Source organism: Cucurbita moschata, unplaced genomic scaffold, assembly GCF_002738365.1.
Source record: "Cucurbita moschata cultivar Rifu unplaced genomic scaffold, Cmos_1.0 Cmo_Scf00019, whole genome shotgun sequence".
NCBI classification, from domain to species: Eukaryota; Viridiplantae; Streptophyta; class Magnoliopsida; order Cucurbitales; family Cucurbitaceae; genus Cucurbita; species Cucurbita moschata.
In genome coordinates, this window is record NW_019268535.1 from 323,112 (window position 1) to 340,740 (window position 17,629).

The 17,629-nt window shown below is 40.5% G+C and overlaps 3 protein-coding genes across 6 annotated transcripts; all 3 read left to right on the forward strand.

The window, feature by feature from the left end:
• Positions 1-338: 338 nt before the first annotated feature.
• Positions 339-9,727, forward strand: LOC111457158 (probable serine/threonine-protein kinase SIS8). 2 transcript variants are annotated; one of them, XM_023099319.1, is made up of 14 exons: positions 340-678; positions 983-1,695; positions 2,986-3,423; positions 3,550-3,653; positions 3,990-5,107; positions 5,222-5,262; positions 5,408-5,476; positions 6,613-6,713; positions 6,831-6,909; positions 7,009-7,107; positions 7,198-7,266; positions 7,677-7,726; positions 7,856-8,032; positions 9,329-9,727. In XM_023099319.1, the coding sequence occupies exons 2-14, from the start codon at positions 1,201-1,203 to the stop codon at positions 9,486-9,488; spliced, it is 3,000 nt and encodes a 999-aa protein (XP_022955087.1). In that variant the 5' UTR covers positions 340-678; positions 983-1,200; the 3' UTR covers positions 9,489-9,727. The 2 variants fall into 2 exon arrangements, 1 of the variants encoding a protein (XP_022955087.1); XR_002712877.1 differs by lacking the exons at positions 7,856-8,032; positions 9,329-9,727 and having other exon boundaries at positions 339-678; positions 7,002-7,107; positions 7,677-7,713.
• Positions 7,941-12,106, forward strand: LOC111457166 (peptidyl-prolyl cis-trans isomerase FKBP17-2, chloroplastic-like). 2 transcript variants are annotated; one of them, XM_023099328.1, is made up of 4 exons: positions 7,941-8,032; positions 10,385-10,718; positions 11,522-11,566; positions 11,653-12,106. In XM_023099328.1, exons 2-4 carry the CDS (start codon positions 10,405-10,407, stop codon positions 12,005-12,007), a joined length of 714 nt encoding a protein of 237 aa, XP_022955096.1. In that variant the 5' UTR covers positions 7,941-8,032; positions 10,385-10,404; the 3' UTR covers positions 12,008-12,106. The 2 variants fall into 2 exon arrangements, with proteins under 2 accessions (XP_022955096.1, XP_022955097.1); XM_023099329.1 differs by lacking the exon at positions 7,941-8,032 and adding an exon at positions 9,698-9,782.
• Positions 12,107-12,825: 719 nt separating this feature from the next.
• Positions 12,826-17,402, forward strand: LOC111457161. Of its 2 annotated transcripts, none has more exons than XM_023099324.1 (10): positions 12,826-13,072; positions 13,153-13,222; positions 13,571-13,638; positions 14,386-14,447; positions 15,132-15,213; positions 15,278-15,511; positions 16,260-16,388; positions 16,461-16,522; positions 16,619-16,735; positions 17,174-17,402. In XM_023099324.1, exons 1-10 carry the CDS (start codon positions 13,022-13,024, stop codon positions 17,220-17,222), a joined length of 924 nt encoding a protein of 307 aa, XP_022955092.1. In that variant the 5' UTR covers positions 12,826-13,021; the 3' UTR covers positions 17,223-17,402. The 2 variants fall into 2 exon arrangements, with proteins under 2 accessions (XP_022955092.1, XP_022955093.1); XM_023099325.1 differs by having other exon boundaries at positions 12,827-13,072; positions 17,180-17,402.
• The last annotated feature ends 227 nt before the right edge of the window (positions 17,403-17,629 follow it).

The window sequence follows — 17,629 nt, forward strand, 5'->3', positions numbered from 1 at the left end:
GAGTCCTCGAACAAAATACACCATTTGTTCAATACGTAAGTCACTAGCCTCCTACAGGTCTTACAAATGGAGATGTATTACTCGATCATTTTCTAAATTAGCCCATATTTACTCATTCCAATCATTCTCAACCATTTTCACGATTAAAAGTCATCAATTTTGATAATGAAACTTTTTGGTGACCCACCGATTAAATATCCACATGGAATTGAAACGCAACTTGTAAATGTTTGTTTCTTAATTCTGTCACACAGAGGAGGGAATAAACTGAACAGGGCAAAAGAGAATAAAGGCCAAATCATAGTTTAAATAGGGAAAATGAGTGATAGTGTTGCCACTGGCTAAGCCTGCTACACCCACTGCTTTCTTCTTTATTCTTCTCTCTGTTGAGCTAAAAGGGTGCGCGAAACTGTTAACACTGTCCAATCCCAACAGTTTCTTGCCGCGCTGATTGAAAAAAGATTGGAAGGGTCGATGCCCCTTTTGCTTGAAACAGTGTAAAGTGGATTTCAGCAGACTGGTTCCCCAACTTGTTCACCTTTGTATTCCATTGATGTGGACTCCATAATTTTCCAACTCAGTGCTTCACAATTGGGATTTTGGACTCCAAGAAGAGATCGGGATGGGTCGTGATTCCTAGCAACTGAGCCTTTTTTCTGGGGCCGCGAAATCCTTAAGGTCCTACTCTAACCCACTTGCTTGTTTCCGATGGTGCCTTCTCATGCCCTTTATTCAATCTCTTTTACCTCTTTTTAATGACCCTTTTCACTCTGAATTAAGATATGTTTGTCGGGATTTTCATTCATTACTCACATTCTGATTCTGTTATCTGGCGGTAATACTATTGAAATTTCGATATCTATATTGCTGCTGTTGTGTGTGTATGGTTTCTTTGATTTAGTATCTGTTTCAGTCTTGAATTCGAGTTTGGAGCGTCTTGTTTGTTCATCTAAAGTAGGGAGTTGTTGTTCTATTCAAGCAGCTGGATCAGTCGATAATTCCTCTGTTTGGCTTTGAAGCGCTTGAAATCTATGCTTGACATGATGGTCTCACAAGGGGCTTTCCTTTACTGATTTGAGCTTCCAAAGACTTCTTGTGGTGACCCTGAGATTGGTGTTTGATGCTAATTCTAAGGCAATGGAGAGGGTTATGGCCGGATTGTTACACTAGCGTTCGCCTTTTCGACTTGGTAAAGATAATATGAAGAACCTTCTCAAGAAGTTCCATATCATGTCCAGTGGTCAGTCAGAGGATAAAGCAGAAGGGTCTACTTCATCAAGGCGCAGTAAATTAATTGAGGTTTCATCGTCTGATAAGCTGCTATCTCGCTCTCGACCGACCTATTTTAATTCTGAGCATGAACCCTTCTCGGGGATATCCGGTTGGTTGAACTCTGTTACAAACAGGCGTTGCACCAGCCCGACATCATCTTCGGATCCTACTGCAGGGGAGATAATGGAGCCATCTGTTTCAATGTCTAGCAGAGAGGCTGCAGTGGATACATCAAGGCGTGATTCGAGGTTGAGTAATTCGAGGGATCATGATATAGAGGAAGAGAATCAGATACAGCTTGCTTTGGAAATGAGTGCCAGAGAGGATCCTGAGGCGGCTCAGATTGAGGCTGTGAAGCAGATCAGTTTGGGGTCGTGTGATCCTGCTAACACTCCAGCTGAAGTTATTGCCTTTAGATATTGGGTAAGTTTTCTCTGTTCATGATCTGATTTAATGTAGTTGACTCCTACATTCTGTTCTCCTGCTATACTTCTTACTTTCATATCATAATTCCAAAGCAATTGTCCTTTGATTGACTTCAATTTTATAATATCTCTTAGACATAAAGCCATATTAAATATTAGTTTTCTGGTTGTTAATTGAGATGCTTAAAATCAATGACTTAGAACTTTGTTTATGTGAGATTCCACATTGGTTGGAGAGGGGAACAAGTGTCAGCGAGGACGCCCGGCCTCAAAGGGGGTGGATTGTGAGATCCCACATCGGTTGGAGACGGGAACGAAACATTCTTGTGGAAACCTCTCCCTAGCAGACACGTTTTAAAACCGTGAGGTTGATGGCGATGCGTAACGGGCCAAAACGAACAATATCTGCTAGCAGTGGGCTTGAGCTATTACAAATTGTATCAGATCCAGTCACAGAATGGTGTGCTAGCGAGGATGCTAGGCCCCTAAGGGGGGTGGACTGTGAGATCCCACATCGGTTGGAGAGGGGAACAAGTGCCAGCGAGGACGTTGGGATTCGAAAGGGGGTGGATTGTGAGATCCCACTAGTTGGAGACCAAAACAAAGTATTGTTTATAAGGGTGTGGAAACCTCTCCCTAGCAAACGCGTTTTATAGCCTTGAGGGGAAGCCCGAAAGGAAAAGTCCAAAAAGGACAATACCTGCTAGCGGTGGGCTTGTACTGCTACAATAACCTTGATAGTGTATGGGACTGACAAGAACACATTCATTGGAGGATAATAGTTTGTGGATTCAGTATTGTTGCTCATGAACTCGTGGGAAAAGGAGGATTGAAGAAAAGTGGGTGGCTATTCAAGATAACTCAGAAGGCCTATCATACGGTGGATTGGGAGTTCTTATCCTTGGGGAAAAGGGTGTGGCTGCAGAGGGCTTAAATGGATGCTGATAGAGTGGTGGCCTCAAGGATCCGTCTTCTTCTGTCATACATGTTTTAGCTGGAGATTAGTTGGACAGTTTCTGAGTTTGAAGGGGGAAACTCCTATTGATCTTACTTTTGGACAATGACATAGGCAATGAAGAATATGTTCAATGTGCTAGACTTATTTGAATTGTTATGGCATAAAAAGGCATTTCATTATTTTTCCAACCTCTGTTTGGCCGTAGCAAAACGTACAACCGTTAGTGTACGAAATTGTTTACAATAACGTACCTTATTGTGTGCTTTACTTTGTTTTACATATATTCCTATCTAAGCCATCACATATCGTAGCTTTACGTGTGCTTCGCAGAATTACAATTCTCTTAGCTATGATGACAAGATCTTGGATGGCTTTTACGACCTATATGGAGTCTTTTCTGATTCCACCTCAGAAAGAATGCCTTCCCTAGTTGATCTGCAAGGAGCACCAATGTCTGACAGTGTCACTTGGGAAGCAGTTCTGATCAACAAAGCTGCTGATGCAAACTTACTAAAACTAGGACAGACAGCATTGGAGATTGCCATCAAGACGAGGTCGGAATCTCCAATTTCTGTAAATCGTTATTTGGTGCGGAAGCTTGCTGTTTTAGTTTCAGATCATATGGGTGGACCAGTGGGGGATCCTGAAAAGATGTTGAGGAAATGGAGAAATCTTAGTTACAGCTTGAAAGCAACCCTTGGTAGTATGGTTTTTCCTCTTGGCTCCCTTACCGTTGGGATGGCTCGTCATCGTGCATTGCTATTCAAGGTACTTCCACCCCATATTTATTCCTAATGTTATTATTGATTGCTTTTGAGCTTTAGCTATTGAAGATTTTTTGTCTGGCTGCTCGGGGCTTGCTTTCGCTGACTTGAATTTTATACGTGTACCTAGCTTTTGGCAGACGGTGTGGACATCCCTTGTAGGTTGGTGAAAGGACCACAGTACACAGGTTCTGATGATGTAGCAATGAACTTCGTAAAGATTGATGATGGAAGGTAGCTGCTATTATATTGCATTTTCATCTTGCAGTAGAGTCTGTGAGCTTCTGGTTTTCTTAAAAAAATCTTCTGTTTTTGTTTTCGTGTCACTGTGTTTTTCTTTTTTGCCTCTTTTCTCCTGAGGTTGTGCTAGTACACGAGCCTTACATACGAGTCGACGTAATAACCAAATACACACTTCTAGCATAACTAATTAATTGCTTGATTTCTCTTGTTATTGAAGTGGGAGTCATATTGCAAACAGAGGTTGGAGAATTGAGCTACTTGTCTTATTTATTTGGGAACTTCAAAGTCAGAGATCGTGTATTGAAATTCTGATCCTTTGAATTCCAGGGAGTACATTGTGGATTTAATGGCAGATCCTGGTACACTTATTCCGGCTGATGTTGCTCGATCGCTTATAGAGTATGATGAATCCGCCTTTTCAGTCGGTCTGCTTTCTAGAGATGTTGGTTCCTCTCAGACTGGCTTTTCAAGCTGTGGGGTTGGCAGTTCATTAGAGGAAAATCTAGATTTTGGTGCCACAAAGGAATATGATCCTCCCAATGTTGACAAGGGGCTACCACACGATTTTGCTAGCAAACCAAATTATCCTGGCATGCACGTAAGATCACCTTCTTGGACTGAGGGTGTTAGCTCGCCTGCAGTGCGCAGAATGAAAGTAAAGGATGTTTCGCAATACATGATTGATGCTGCCAAAGAGAATCCGCGATTGGCTCAGAAGCTTCATGATGTGTTGCTTGAAAGCGGTGTAGTTGCACCCCCGAACTTGTTTACCGGGGTATATCCCGACCAAATAGATGTTATTGTCGGGTCAAAGCCGCCAACTGAAGACAAGGATCAAGGTGGAAAGGTGTCTCGTCTCTGCAACAGTGCAGATAAGAAAGCTTCTCATTCAGCTAATTTTTTGCCTCCTTTGCCTCAGCCCAGACTACTTTCTAAAGCAAGCCCTACCCATGGCCAACAACAGCATCTTAAACCTCTGGAGCGCAACCTCTCTCATGATTCAAGAGAAGCACCTGGACAGCCTATAGCCTTGCCATTTGAGGTAATTCCAGTGAAGTACGGGAGAAATAGGCCTGTGGCTGCAGCAGCAGCAGCTACTGCAGCTGTTGTTGCATCATCAATGGTCGTAGCTGCAGCCAAGAGTACCGAGGCAAATCTTGAAATTCCTGTATCTGCTGCTGCCACTGCCACTGCTGCTGCAGTGGTTGCAACAACTGCAGCAGTCAACAAGCAGTATGAGCAGGTTGAGGCTGATGCCGCTCTTTATTTGCAGCACGGAAGTGGAGATCGGGAGCAGGACGCTTATGGAGAAAATTCAGAGTGTGAACGAATATCTGATAGATCAGCAGGGAATGAAAGCACAAAATCTGATATTACCATTGACGACGTAGCAGAATGCGAGATCCCATGGGAAGATATCTCCTTGGGAGAGCGTATTGGACTTGGTCCGAACTACTAATCCATACCTTGTGATATTCTATTGAAGTTTTCAAAATTTGATCATGTCCAATATGAACTTAGTTCAGTTTTGTGACAGCTATAAGTACTTTGTGCTGCAGGGTCTTATGGGGAGGTCTATCATGGAGATTGGCATGGAACTGTGAGTTCTTTTATACAAACTGAAAAATGCAACCTTGTTAATAATAGATCTCAACCGTGTGGAGGGCTCTGCTCGTGTATTCCGTTCTTTGTTAATTTTTAATCATGTCCGGGTGTAGACCGTATAACCACCATCTGTTTTGCAGGAGGTAGCTGTGAAGAGGTTTCTAGACCAGGATATTTCTGGTGAATCTCTTGAAGATCTCAAAAGTGAGGTACTGCCTCGTCTACTTTTACTTCAAGACATTTGCAATGTCCTCTGATTATGAATTGTAGCATTGAAAATATTGGGTAGACAATTGTTCTAGAGAGGAGTTCGTTGAGTTCTAGAGTGTAAATCCCAGATGTAACTTGGCTGTTCAAAATTCGTTGTTAGATATTTAATTAATTCATAATTTAGTCCCCAATGTCTGAATTCAGTTAGTTTATCTATCTATGCATTTTATATTCTAGAAAGAGGAAGAACGATTACGGAGTACGTGGGATGTTGCATCTCTTAACACTAACAAGGTGGGGAATTGTGAGATCCATCGTCGGTTGGAGAGGGGAAAGAAACATTCTTTATAAGGGTGTTGAAACCTTTCCCTAGCAGATGCATTTTAAAAACCTTGAGGGGTCTGAAAAGGAAAGCCCAAAGAGGACATTGGGCTGTTACAAATGGTATTAGAGCCAAACACCAGGCGATGTGCCAGCGAGGAGGCTGAGCCCCGTAGGGGGTGGACACGAGGGGGTATGCCAACAAGGACGCTGGGCCCTAAGGGGGGTAAATTGGGGGGTCCACATCGATTGGAGAAGAGAACGAGTGTCAGCGAGGACACTGGGTCCCGAAGGGGGTGGATTGTGAGATCCCACATCGGTTGGGGAGGAGAACGAAACATTCTTTATTAGAGTGTGGAAACCTCTCCCTAGCAGATGCATTTTAAAAACCTTGAGGGGAAATCCGAAAGGGAAAGCCCAAAGAGGACATTGGGCTGTTACAAATGGTATTAGAGCCAGACACCAGGCGATATGCGAGCGAGGAGGCTAAGCCCTGTAGGGGGTGGACACCAGGGGGTATGCCAGCAAGGAAGCTGGGCCCGAAGGGGGTGGATTGTGAGATCCCACATTGGTTGGGGAGGAGAATGAAGCATTCTTTATTAGAGTGTGGAAACCTCTCCCTAGCAAACGCGTTTTAAGAACCTTGAGGGAAAGCGCGAAAGGGAAAGCGGAAAGAGGACAATATCTGCTAGCAGTGGGTTTGGGCTGTTTCACGTTATGTTCTCAAGTCTGCCTTCTTTGTGGTTATTATTGTATATATAGCCAGGAATTGTTATATTTTTCAGTATCTTATGGCTGTGATTTCTACTAAAAGGTACGAATTATGAAACGGCTTCGGCATCCAAACGTTGTTCTCTTCATGGGAGCCGTGACACGTGCTCCCAATCTTTCTATCGTTACAGAATTTCTTCCCAGGTACATCAGTTCTCCAACATATGTTACTAACACATCATATTCCCATTAAACAACAATAACATTGTAATTCTTAAAGTGGAAACTATTCATACATGTCCAATGGTGTTTTGACTGCAGAGGTAGCTTGTACAGGTTAATACACCGTCCCAACAATCAATTAGACGAGCAAAAGCGATTAAGAATGGCCCTTGATGCAGTACGGTTTTGTTTATATAGTTAATTCCTGTTTCATCTTCAGACCATATAAATCAGGGATTTTGTCAAGTGACCTTCTAATAATTGACATAGTTTTCAGGCTCGAGGAATGAATTATTTGCACAATTGCACCCCCGTTGTTGTACACCGTGATTTGAAGTCTCCAAATCTTCTTGTTGATCGGAATCGGGTTGTGAAGGTGGCGTCCTTGTTTCATTGCTCGGTTTTTTGTCAAGCTAGCTATAAACTTCTGGCATAGTCCACTGTTAACTATATTATTTTCGTTTAGGTATGCGATTTTGGTTTATCAAAAATGAAGCACAGCACGTTTCTTTCTTCAAGGTCGACAGCGGGAACAGTGAGTAATTTACTTATACTTCGTTATTCTTCCGAACGCAAACTTCTTTCTTTTGTTTCAATATACTTGATGAAATTTCTTAGAAAAGAAAAGAACTGTGAAATCCACATAGATCGGAGAGAGGAACGAATGTCAGCGAGGACGCTGGGCCTCGAAGGGGGGTGGATTGTGAGATCCCACATCGATTGGAGAGGGGAACGAAGCATTATTTACGAGGGTGTGAAAACCTCTCCTTAGTAGACGCGTTTTAAGAACCTTTAGAGGAAGCCCGAAAGGGAAAACCCAAAGAGGACCATATCTGCTAGCGGTGGACTTGGGCTGTTACAAGAACTCCGGGAATCTTGATTGCAAGTTTTCAACCATGTGAAACCATGTTTTAAAGATGTATTTTTCGTGTTGTTATCCTTCAGGCTGAGTGGATGGCTCCAGAAGTGTTGAGAAATGAACCTTCAGATGAAAAGTAAGATTTTCACATGGCTTCATTTTGAACTTCTGTTGAAGATTTAATGAAGTTTGTGTCATTTGAAAAGAAATCCACTTGGATGTCCTCTTCTTATTCTTAATCATTTTGGTTATATATTATGTTCAGGTGTGACGTTTATAGTTACGGAGTCATACTATGGGAACTTTCTACAATGAAACAGCCATGGGGAGGAATGAACCCGATGCAAGTTGTTGGCGCCGTTGGCTTTCAGCATCGCCGTCTTGACATCCCAGACAATATAGATCCTGCCATTGCTGACATTATTAGGAAATGCTGGCAAACGTAAGTATTAAACTGTTGCTTCAAAGAAGAAATAGACTCTTATTTTGCCTCATTCCAATTTTAAGCATGCACATATGGGTGTAAGGTTAAGTTTATGGGTTGTGGTTTGTGGGTTGTGGGGTGGGGTAGTAAGCAGGGAACGGAGCTCTCTCACTGTGAGATCCTACATCGGTTGGAGAGGGGAACAAAACACTCTTATAAGTGTTTGGAAACCTCTTCCTAAAAAGACACGTTTTAAAATCGTGAGGCTAACGACGATACGTAACGGGCCAAAGCAGACAATATCTGCTAGCGGTGTGTCTGAACGGTTGCAAATGGTATCAGAGTCAAGTTTCGGGCGGTGTGCCAGCGAGGACGCTGGGTGTCACAATCGCACTCTTGCAATAGCGGGATAGCGATTGTGCGACACTTGTTCTAACCAAGCGAACAAGTCAGCCGTGAGAAACTTGGACGTCGCGGACAACGTCAGCGTATGTTCGGACCTCAAATCACGTTGCGAGAAAAGGTTTAGAAAACGCGTGCGAGGAAATACATTTGAAAACGGTTTAAAGAATCGAAGAAAACAACATTATATGACTATAAGTAAATTAAGAAATACCACAGCTTAAATACCACAACTAGTCATACCCCTTATAGTACATCTTGGGGCATTTTAGCCCTGATGGGTGTAGACATGATTTTGGTGAACGGTCATACACCCCCCTATTGACCCAACGTGAAATGGTAAAGGTTTATCTAGGATGAGAGCATGTAAAAGGGCTTTTTGGAACAAACATGCAACCATGAATAACATGTCTTGGACAAGCAAGACCAGGACATCCGCCATGCAGCCATAGGCAACATGCTTTAGACAAGCATGACCATGACACTAGGCTCCCAAGGAGAGTGGATTGTGATATCCCACATTGATTAGAGAGGCAACTAGGCACTTTTATAAGGGTATGAAAACCTCTCCCTAGAAAGACGCGTTTTAAAATCGTGAGGCTGACGGTAATACGAACGGGCCAAAGTGGGCAATATTTGCTGGCTGATCTAGATCCTGTTAACTCTATATGTGACTGTTCAATGAAATTTTTTACTCATGAGATCACCATTGTTCTTGTTAGCTAATTGCATTCTAATGTGATCAACCATCGTTACAGCTTATTAACAGCTCCCAGAACATAAAGTTCATAAGCGATTGCTTATACTTCGGTATCTTATCAAACGAATAGGACCTAGAAATCTCATGGTTAATCTGCCTTCTATATGTAGTAACACATGAGTACCTGATATCTTATCCATTTTAAATTGTAGAGATCCAAGATTAAGGCCTTCATTTGCCGAGATCTTGGCTGCACTAAAGCCACTGCAGAAGCCAATGTTGAGTTCTCAAGTACCGAGACGGAATGCTTCTGCAGGCAGTGGTCGATCGAAGGCTCGATTATTGCAAGTTGCTGAAGACCCATTAGGATAAGCAAACAAGTATACTAGCCTACCGAGTCGGGAATCTTGTCGAGTTTCCATCAAAGAAGGCAGCATGTTTATTGATTGTATTGGACATATATGAGAAAAAGATGTACTTCATTTGAGACTGTAATTCTTTTCCAACTTTGTGGCTTCTCAATGTCCTTAGAGATGCCCATTGTCAGGATATATATTTGTTGTAGAAAAATGAAACCAAAGTAGTGGAAAATGCTGCAGTTTATGTCTTTACTACAATTGCAGGTGGATTAATGAGCATGGAGAAACAAGGCATTTAGAGTGATCGGTTGGTTAACTCTCTTCAAGCTCGTATATATGCTTAAAAACTTTGAGGAACGATGTATTTTTTATAAGGGTGTGGAAACTTCTCTCTAGTAGATTCGTTTTAAAAAGTTTGAAGGGGAAATCCAAAAGGAAAAGCCCAAAGAAACAATATCTGCTATTGGTGGGCTTGAGTTGTTACAAATGATATCAGAGCTAGACAGAGGGCAGTGTGCTAGCGAGGACGCTGAGTTCCGAAGCGGGGTGGACAAGGACGATGTGCCAGTGAGGACGCTGGGCCCTGAAGAGAGTAGATTGTGAGATCCCACATCTATTGGAGAGGGGAACGAAGTATTTTTTTTTATAAGGGTGTGAAAACCTCCTCCTAACAGACGTGTTTTAAAAAGTTTGAGGGAAAGCCCGAAAAGAAAAATCTAAAGAGGACGATATCGGCTAGCGGTGGACTTCAATTGTTACATGTCAATCATTTGTTTTCGTTGAAGTTTGAGTTGAAAATATAAAATTTTGTTTCAAAATGGATGAATAGTAGAACCATGTAAATATCACAGAAATGGATAAGGTAGGGACTATCATCCAAATCTTATATTGTGTTGCATCTTTCTGCAGCTGTTCTGTCTGTTTGGATCATGGCTTCTCTATTCGGATCAACTGCACTTCTCTCCCACCCACTTACCAGAACTTATCACTTAGCTTCCTCACAGACGCCTCCACCTACTCAACCACAGCAAACTCCGCCGCCATCTCCATCTCTGAGCACTTCCTCATTAGAGCATCTAAAGCCAGCCCCATCAAAGGTGGAGCAGCAGAGGCCTGCCACTCATGTAGAAGCTACAGAATGGGGTGCTTCAACCTTGACAAGGCGATATGGGCTCAGCGCTGGCCTTGCCTGTGCTGCTTTTCTCGCCGTTGGTATAGTTTCCCAAGAAGAAGCAAATAAAAGGTACTCAACCCATTTCCCTTCTCAGCATGTTACTTCCTTATCATTACAAGTCCGTTTCCTGTTATGAATTGTTATGAGCATAAACCAGTTAAGTTGCTCTGGTGAATAAGAGAATGCCGTCCTGATATTGTTCTACTTCCCAGTGTTAGGAACCACAAACCTCTACAATGGTGTGATCTCGTCCACTTTGAGCCTAAACTCTCATGGTTTTGCTTTTGATTTCCTCGAAAAGCCTCGGAGATGTATTCCTTACTTGTAAATTCATGATAAACCCCTTAATTAGTCAACGTGGGACCTCTCTTCCAACAATCCTTAACAATCCTCCCCTCGAACAAAGTACGCCATAGAGCCTCCCCTAAAGCCTATGAGACTCTCAAACAGTCTCTCCATAGTCGAGGCTCGACTCATTCTCTGAAGCTCTCGAACAAAGTACACCCTTTGTTTGACACTTTAGTCACTTTTGACTACACCTTCGAGGCTCACAACTTATTTGTTCGACATTTGAGGATTCTATTGACATGGCTAAGTTAAGGGCATGACTCAGATAACATGTTAGGAAGCATGGCTCTCCATAATGATATGATATTTTCCCCTTTGAGCATAAGCTCTTGTGGCTTTGCTTTTGGTTTCTCCAAGAGGCCTCGTACCAATGGAGATGTATTCCTTATTTATAAACCATGATCAACCCTTCTAATTAACCGATATGGACTCCTCTCCGAACAATCCTCAACACGTAGAACATGAACGAATTCTCTTAAAATATGATTTGTTTTACCAATAACAAGATGCATTGCATTCTGCAGAAACGTTGAAAAGGAAGAGGAAGTAGTCCTACAAAATGGCATAAGGTGCACATCTAACATACATCTTAACTTGGCCACATTCCCCACTATCTGACTCTCTTAGTTCTATAAACTTTGATGATCCAAAACAGGTACTACGAGACGAGGGTCGGCCGTGGCACCGTACCGAGGTCCGGGGACCTCGTTGTGATTGATCTCAAAGGGAAAGTACAAGACAGTAATGACATATTTGTAGATACATTTGAGAATGAGAGGAAGGCATTGGCTATGGTGATGGGCTCAAGACCTTACTGCAAAGGAATGTGTGAAGGTTTGGAATATGTTGTGAGATCCATGAAACCAGGCGGTAGGAGGAGAGTTATAATTCCTTATGATTTGGGGTTTGGAGAAAAAGGTGCTGATTTAGGCACTGGCTTTCGAATTCCTCCATTTGCAACATTAGAGTATGTAGTTGAGATTGATGAGGCTTCCATTGCAGCTGCTTGAGCTGTTCTTGGATGCATATAGCTACACAGCACACCATTCTTTCCCCTTTTTCTGCCTTGTATTCATGGAAATATAGAGGACAACAGGGATCCTTTCATTTCATTATAGCAATGTTTGAAGATTCAAACCATCATTTGAAATCTAAATTCGACACCTAATGACTGCATCACCTGCAACATGACTGCATGACGTGGTTCCAATCGTAAATATAAAGTATTATACTATGAATAATGGTTGAGATATAAACCTATGTTTTCGTGAGCTGCATTGGGGAGACCTGCACATACGGTTTTTAGGGGGATCCGATCTAAAGACTAGCCAACACCCATCCGATTTAGATGTTAGGATCGCACAACAACGCACACACTCGATCTAGATGTACACAAAGAACATGATAGAGAAAATGCAAGGAGAATATTGGCTAAAGATGAGTACATATATGTACCGTAAAAGAAAATACAGACAATATAAAAAGTACATTTTCAAAACTATGCGTGTGTATATATATATATATATAGCTTTACTAGATATTACCCTGTATAGTTTTATCGATATAACCTTTGTTTACCAATAATTTACTTTATAGTTTTACTATTCACTCAACTATAAATAAGTCACAGACTCCATAGCTTAACTATAAAACTTATCTTTAAACTTTACTTTATTTCTCGACTCAAATTTAATTTTATTTTTAATTTGAAATAATATTTGTTACGATTTATTAGATTTTTTTTTTTTTTTAAAGATAATACTATGCAAAAATAATAAATAAATAAATAAAAATAGTGTGGAAGAGAATTGAAGCAAGGAACCTTTAGGGGAAAAGTAGGGGAAATGGCGGGGACGGCGAGAAGATGTCAAAACAAAGGATTGGTTAATACAACCGTCGTGTTGTTCGAATCCTGGCCAGAAAATATTTTGACTTCTCCCGTTGCTAAATTCTTGTTTAACCAAACATGAATCTCATTCCACATGAACATCTGAATTTCTGAGTGTTTCGCCGTCGACAGCTTCATGGCAACTGTGCTCGACTCCCGTTTCTTGGCGCTTACTGCCATTGTCACTGTAAGATTTCATGCTCTCTGAATTTCCAACTCTATCTTGGAACTTTCTTCACTTTCTGACTCTAATCGTGCGATTTCCAGATTGGATATCAACTATTGTTCTTTATAGTCACAGCTCTTCTCAAGTTCGACAAAGTCACTGATTTTGCTGGTATGTAGTTAGTTACTTTCGTTCTCCTCCTTTTGTCAAGAATTTAGATTCGTGTTGCTGAGAAATAAGAGAAAGGCAATAGCTGGAATTAGTTCCAAAGATGGAACGTAATTTATTTTATGTTTTAGTTTTTTGAATTTTGTTGTCATGAGTGGAATGAGGCCGTACAGAAGAAATTTGAAGTTTTGGATAGAACAAACTTCAAAAAATTGATTCAGAATTGCATAGTAAGTTGGTCGTTTAGGTGCTGAGAGACGGCGGTGCCGTATGAATTTTTTTTTGTTTGTTTCATATGCTGTGTACTACTGTTTGGTTTTGATGCTAATTTGTGAAGTTTCTGATTTTCAGGCAGCACAAATTTTGTGATAATTGCTGTTTTGACGCTAGTTCTTAAGGGTAGCTGGCATTTTAGACAGGTAATGAATGCTGTTTGATTCTGTAAATAAGTTTTGCTTTATTGCAATCCAATCTGCGTTGCAATTACTTCAACCTTAGGAGTTTCTAAACCTAGCCACGAGTAATTATTGTCCTCTTTGGGTTTTTCCTTCCGCGCTTCCCCTCGAAGTTTTAAAATGTGTTCTACTAGCGACAAATTTCCACACCCTTATAAGAAATTTTTCGTTCCCCTCTCTAACCAATGTGGGATCCCACAATCCACTTCTTGGGGACCTAGCGTCCTCGCTAGACACTAGTACACCGCTCGGTGTCTGGCTCTGATACCATTTGTAACAGTCCAATCCCACTGCTAGCAGATATTGTCCTCTTTGGATTTTTCCTTCCGGGCTTCCCTTCAAGGTTTTAAAACGCGTCTGCTAGAGAGAGGTTTCCACACCCTTATAAAGAATGTTTCATTCCCCTCTCCAACCAATATGAGATCTCACAATTCCTGCCGTCATGGTTCGAGAAGCTATGAAAATAATGGGTGCTTGGATTAAACTTATAGTTTTGATTTCCCAAGTGACTGAAGATACTTTTTAGGAGTTCCTTTTACGCGTACTTCATTGTTGGCATTTTGTGCTGCTCATGCGTTTCATGTTCTCTTCTTGCTGTCTCCAAACTGGATAAACTATAAAAAGAAGTTGTTCAGTAATAGAAAATTTTTAATCAAGTCATTGGTGTAAACCTGTATGCCCACAAATGAACTTATGGTTCTATTTATCCAGGTTGTTCTGTCATTTCTTGTGGTGGCATGGGGTCTTCGTCTTGGTTTTTTCCTGCTAATGAGGTATGTAAAACTGTTTGACCATAGATAGCTCTTCAATTCATATTCACATTTCATTTGTGCGATAATGTTTGTTGCCTAGTTATTTACAAACAACTGTAAATGCTAAAGGTTTTAGACAATCAAAATGCTCTGTCATTTACTAATAAGATATATATACGAGCTTACGAGGTTAACCGAAGTAGGAGAAGATAAAAAGACAATAAATGACAACACGATTAACATATTTACAAAATTATAACTATACTAATGTAAGAACTCCAACTCCAACTCCAACTAAACTAGTAATTTTGTGTGGATATATGGAAATCAAGCATTATTTCCTCTGATTCTCATTATTATTACCGGTGAAATATGGGGCACTATTTGAAGAAGGGAGAGGAGATTTAATTCTTGAGATTAGAAAATGGGCTGAGATAGTTTCTGAAACTTACGCCTTTAGCTATAATGATGGTCGAGTAAAGTTCAACTATTAAACAAATGATCAATTATACTGCATGGAAATCATAAAATTTTGTCCATGGGATGAGTTCTTGTCATTTCATTTTGACAGAAAAACAAACCGACTTTAGTTAATAGAAAGGAAATGTATATTGATACGTTCACACAATAGGACAATATTGATGGACAGCAATTTTAAAACAATTGCTTAGTGTAGTTTCTTATGTTTCTTTAAGTGCCCCTCAGGATTTTGCAATGGGGAGAGGACCGGCGTTTTGATGAAATGCGTAGTAATTTGGGGAAATTAGCAGTTTTCTGGATATTTCAGGTGGGTTGGATTATTATTTTATTATTCACACGATCCTATCTAGCTCACCTTTTTATTAATTCAGGCTGTTTGGGTCTGGACCGTGAGTTTACCTGTCACAGTGGTCAATGGAAGCAATCACAATCCACCTCTCCAAGCTGCGGATGTAATTGGGTGGATTATGTGGTTAGTGGGTGTTGTATTCGAAGCTACAGCTGATCAACAAAAGCTGACATTTAAAAACAATCCAGAAAATAGGGGGAAGTGGTGCAATGTTGGACTTTGGAAGGTCACTCGTCATCCTAATTACTTTGGTGAGGTTAGGTCACTGCCAAAAGTATTTGTTCATATGTTCCTTGTTTACTTAGAAATATTTGTTCGATATTCCAAGTAGTTAAGTCATCCATTTATATCTTAATTTCTTGTTCCGCACTGAGGACTCTTTGATTAGTATTAGCAAACACTCACTCGACTTTATAATCTTCCTCTTAATTGACTTGCTTACTAGCTGCTAGGTCAAGTTAAAGATTGGCATTCTCCTTCACAAAGAGTAGTTGCTTGCTCGCTTTTTCTAAAACATTCAAATGAAATGGATATTTTCTTGGATAGCCTTTTTCTTTATTTTTTCTCAAGGGAAAGAATGTTAAAGATATAAACCTTTGATAAGCTAAAATATTGACACTTAGTGATGAAGAACTTGTTCTTCCCCTTTGAGGAAGCGACTAATTTTTAAGTTTGGTGGTTGTGATCAATATTGTGTAGCTGCACTGATTTCTTGTACTGCGAGATATTTCTACCTCAGAGTTGCATATATGTCAATTGTTTGTCAACCATTCAAGATGTGAGATCCCACTAGGTTGGAGAGGGAAACGAAGTATTCCTTATAAGGGTGTGGAAACCTCTCCCTTACCAGTGCGTTTCAAAATCTTGAGGGGAAGTCCAAAAGGAAAAGTCCAAAAAGGACAATACTGCGAGTAGTGCGAGTAGTGGCTTTGGCTAAGAGTTCAGATAACTATTTCTTTTCTTCAGCCTTTTAAACCGAACACTCTTATCAATGGTGATAACAGATCTTTCTTTGGTGGGGAATCTTCGTTGCTTCCACACCCGTTCTGGAAGGTGCTGAGTGGCTTGTGATACTTGGGCCAATTTTCCTCACATTGTTGCTTCTCTTCGTCAGTGGGATCCCTCTCCTCGAGGTTTGCTTTCCTCCCCATTCCAATTTATCAGCAAATCTTACTTCATCTTATTGGTATGTTTTGTATTAACAGGAATCAGCAGATAAGAAGTTCGGAAATGTGACTGAATATGTACAGTATAAAAGAAAGACCAGGTTGAGTTCTTTTTACTTTTTCATTCATTATTTACACACCAACTAATTTAACATCTATATGGTAAAAGTAATTATCTTTTTTACTTGCTACTCCAGCCCCCTCATCCCACTGCCTACCGCAATATACGCAAATCTGCCCTCGTGGTTCAAGAAAATTTTTCTATTTGAATTTCCGTTTTACAGCCGCAATCTTCCCCGGGATGGGCTAAACTGGTGAGAAGGAATATCTTATCTTCTAGACGCTTATTATTTTACATATTTACTTGGCCATCTGCATTACTTGAATTATAGAGCATTTGCTTGCTTATGCATGCGTCAGCTATATTATAGATTTAAAATAACGCCAAACATCCGTACACATCATTTATGATAAAAGCACGTAAATAAAATTAATAATATTTAACATTTGTGCCAAGGATTATTGAGAGAAGTAGTCTCACATGATCTAATTAAGAGGAAAGTCATGAATTTATAAGGAACACTATCTCTATTGGTACGAAGCATTTTGGAGAAACCAAAAGCAAAGCCATAAAAGTTTATGCTCAAAGTCGACAATATCATACTATTTTAGGACTCTATTATATATGTTTATTCAGGAATTCATGTTGTCTATCCCATCTATTGGCTGAAGTTACTTACAATTTGTGCAAGGAATAGAACAAGCAAGGGAGAAACCAGTGATAGATTGAAGATGGGCTAGCATTTGGTCATGGTAGAATTCTTGTTTTCATTAGTTTGAATAGGGCTCACGACACGACTACACTTGTTCATTGCCGTTCTTGCCACTTCCTCTACGATTTATACATCGATTACAAAACCTACATTGTATTTGTAAGTATTGATTGTTGATTTTAATTGAATGGTTGGAAATTGAGTTCAATATTGCTATCTGTGAAATCTCACGTTTGTTAGAGAGAAGAACGAAACATTCTTTATAAAGGGTGGAAATCTCTTCCTAATAGTTACGATTTAAAATCGTGAAGCTGATCTGACAAAATTTTAAGTCATCAAGCTGATCAGACAAAATTTTAAGTGAATCCACTATGTTCCATTATGGCAAAAGGGCAGCAAAAGATGGAATGAAGATCGAAGTCTTTGGCTGAACTG

Coding starts and splice junctions, on each gene's coding strand:
- LOC111457158 (XM_023099319.1), top strand. CDS start 1,201: ATGAAGAACCTTCTCAAGAAGTTCCATATCATGTCCAGTGGTCAGTCA. Junction 1,696..2,985: donor TTATTGCCTTTAGATATTGG/GTAAGTTTTCTC, acceptor TGTGCTTCGCAG/AATTACAATTCTCTTAGCTA. Junction 7,727..7,855: donor AATGAACCTTCAGATGAAAA/GTAAGATTTTCA, acceptor TATTATGTTCAG/GTGTGACGTTTATAGTTACG.
- LOC111457166 (XM_023099328.1), top strand. CDS start 10,405: ATGGCTTCTCTATTCGGATCAACTGCACTTCTCTCCCACCCACTTACC. Junction 10,719..11,521: donor CAAGAAGAAGCAAATAAAAG/GTACTCAACCCA, acceptor TGCATTCTGCAG/AAACGTTGAAAAGGAAGAGG. Junction 11,567..11,652: donor GTCCTACAAAATGGCATAAG/GTGCACATCTAA, acceptor GATCCAAAACAG/GTACTACGAGACGAGGGTCG.
- LOC111457161 (XM_023099324.1), top strand. CDS start 13,022: ATGGCAACTGTGCTCGACTCCCGTTTCTTGGCGCTTACTGCCATTGTC. Junction 13,639..14,385: donor GTAGCTGGCATTTTAGACAG/GTAATGAATGCT, acceptor CTATTTATCCAG/GTTGTTCTGTCATTTCTTGT. Junction 16,736..17,173: donor CCCCGGGATGGGCTAAACTG/GTGAGAAGGAAT, acceptor AATTTGTGCAAG/GAATAGAACAAGCAAGGGAG.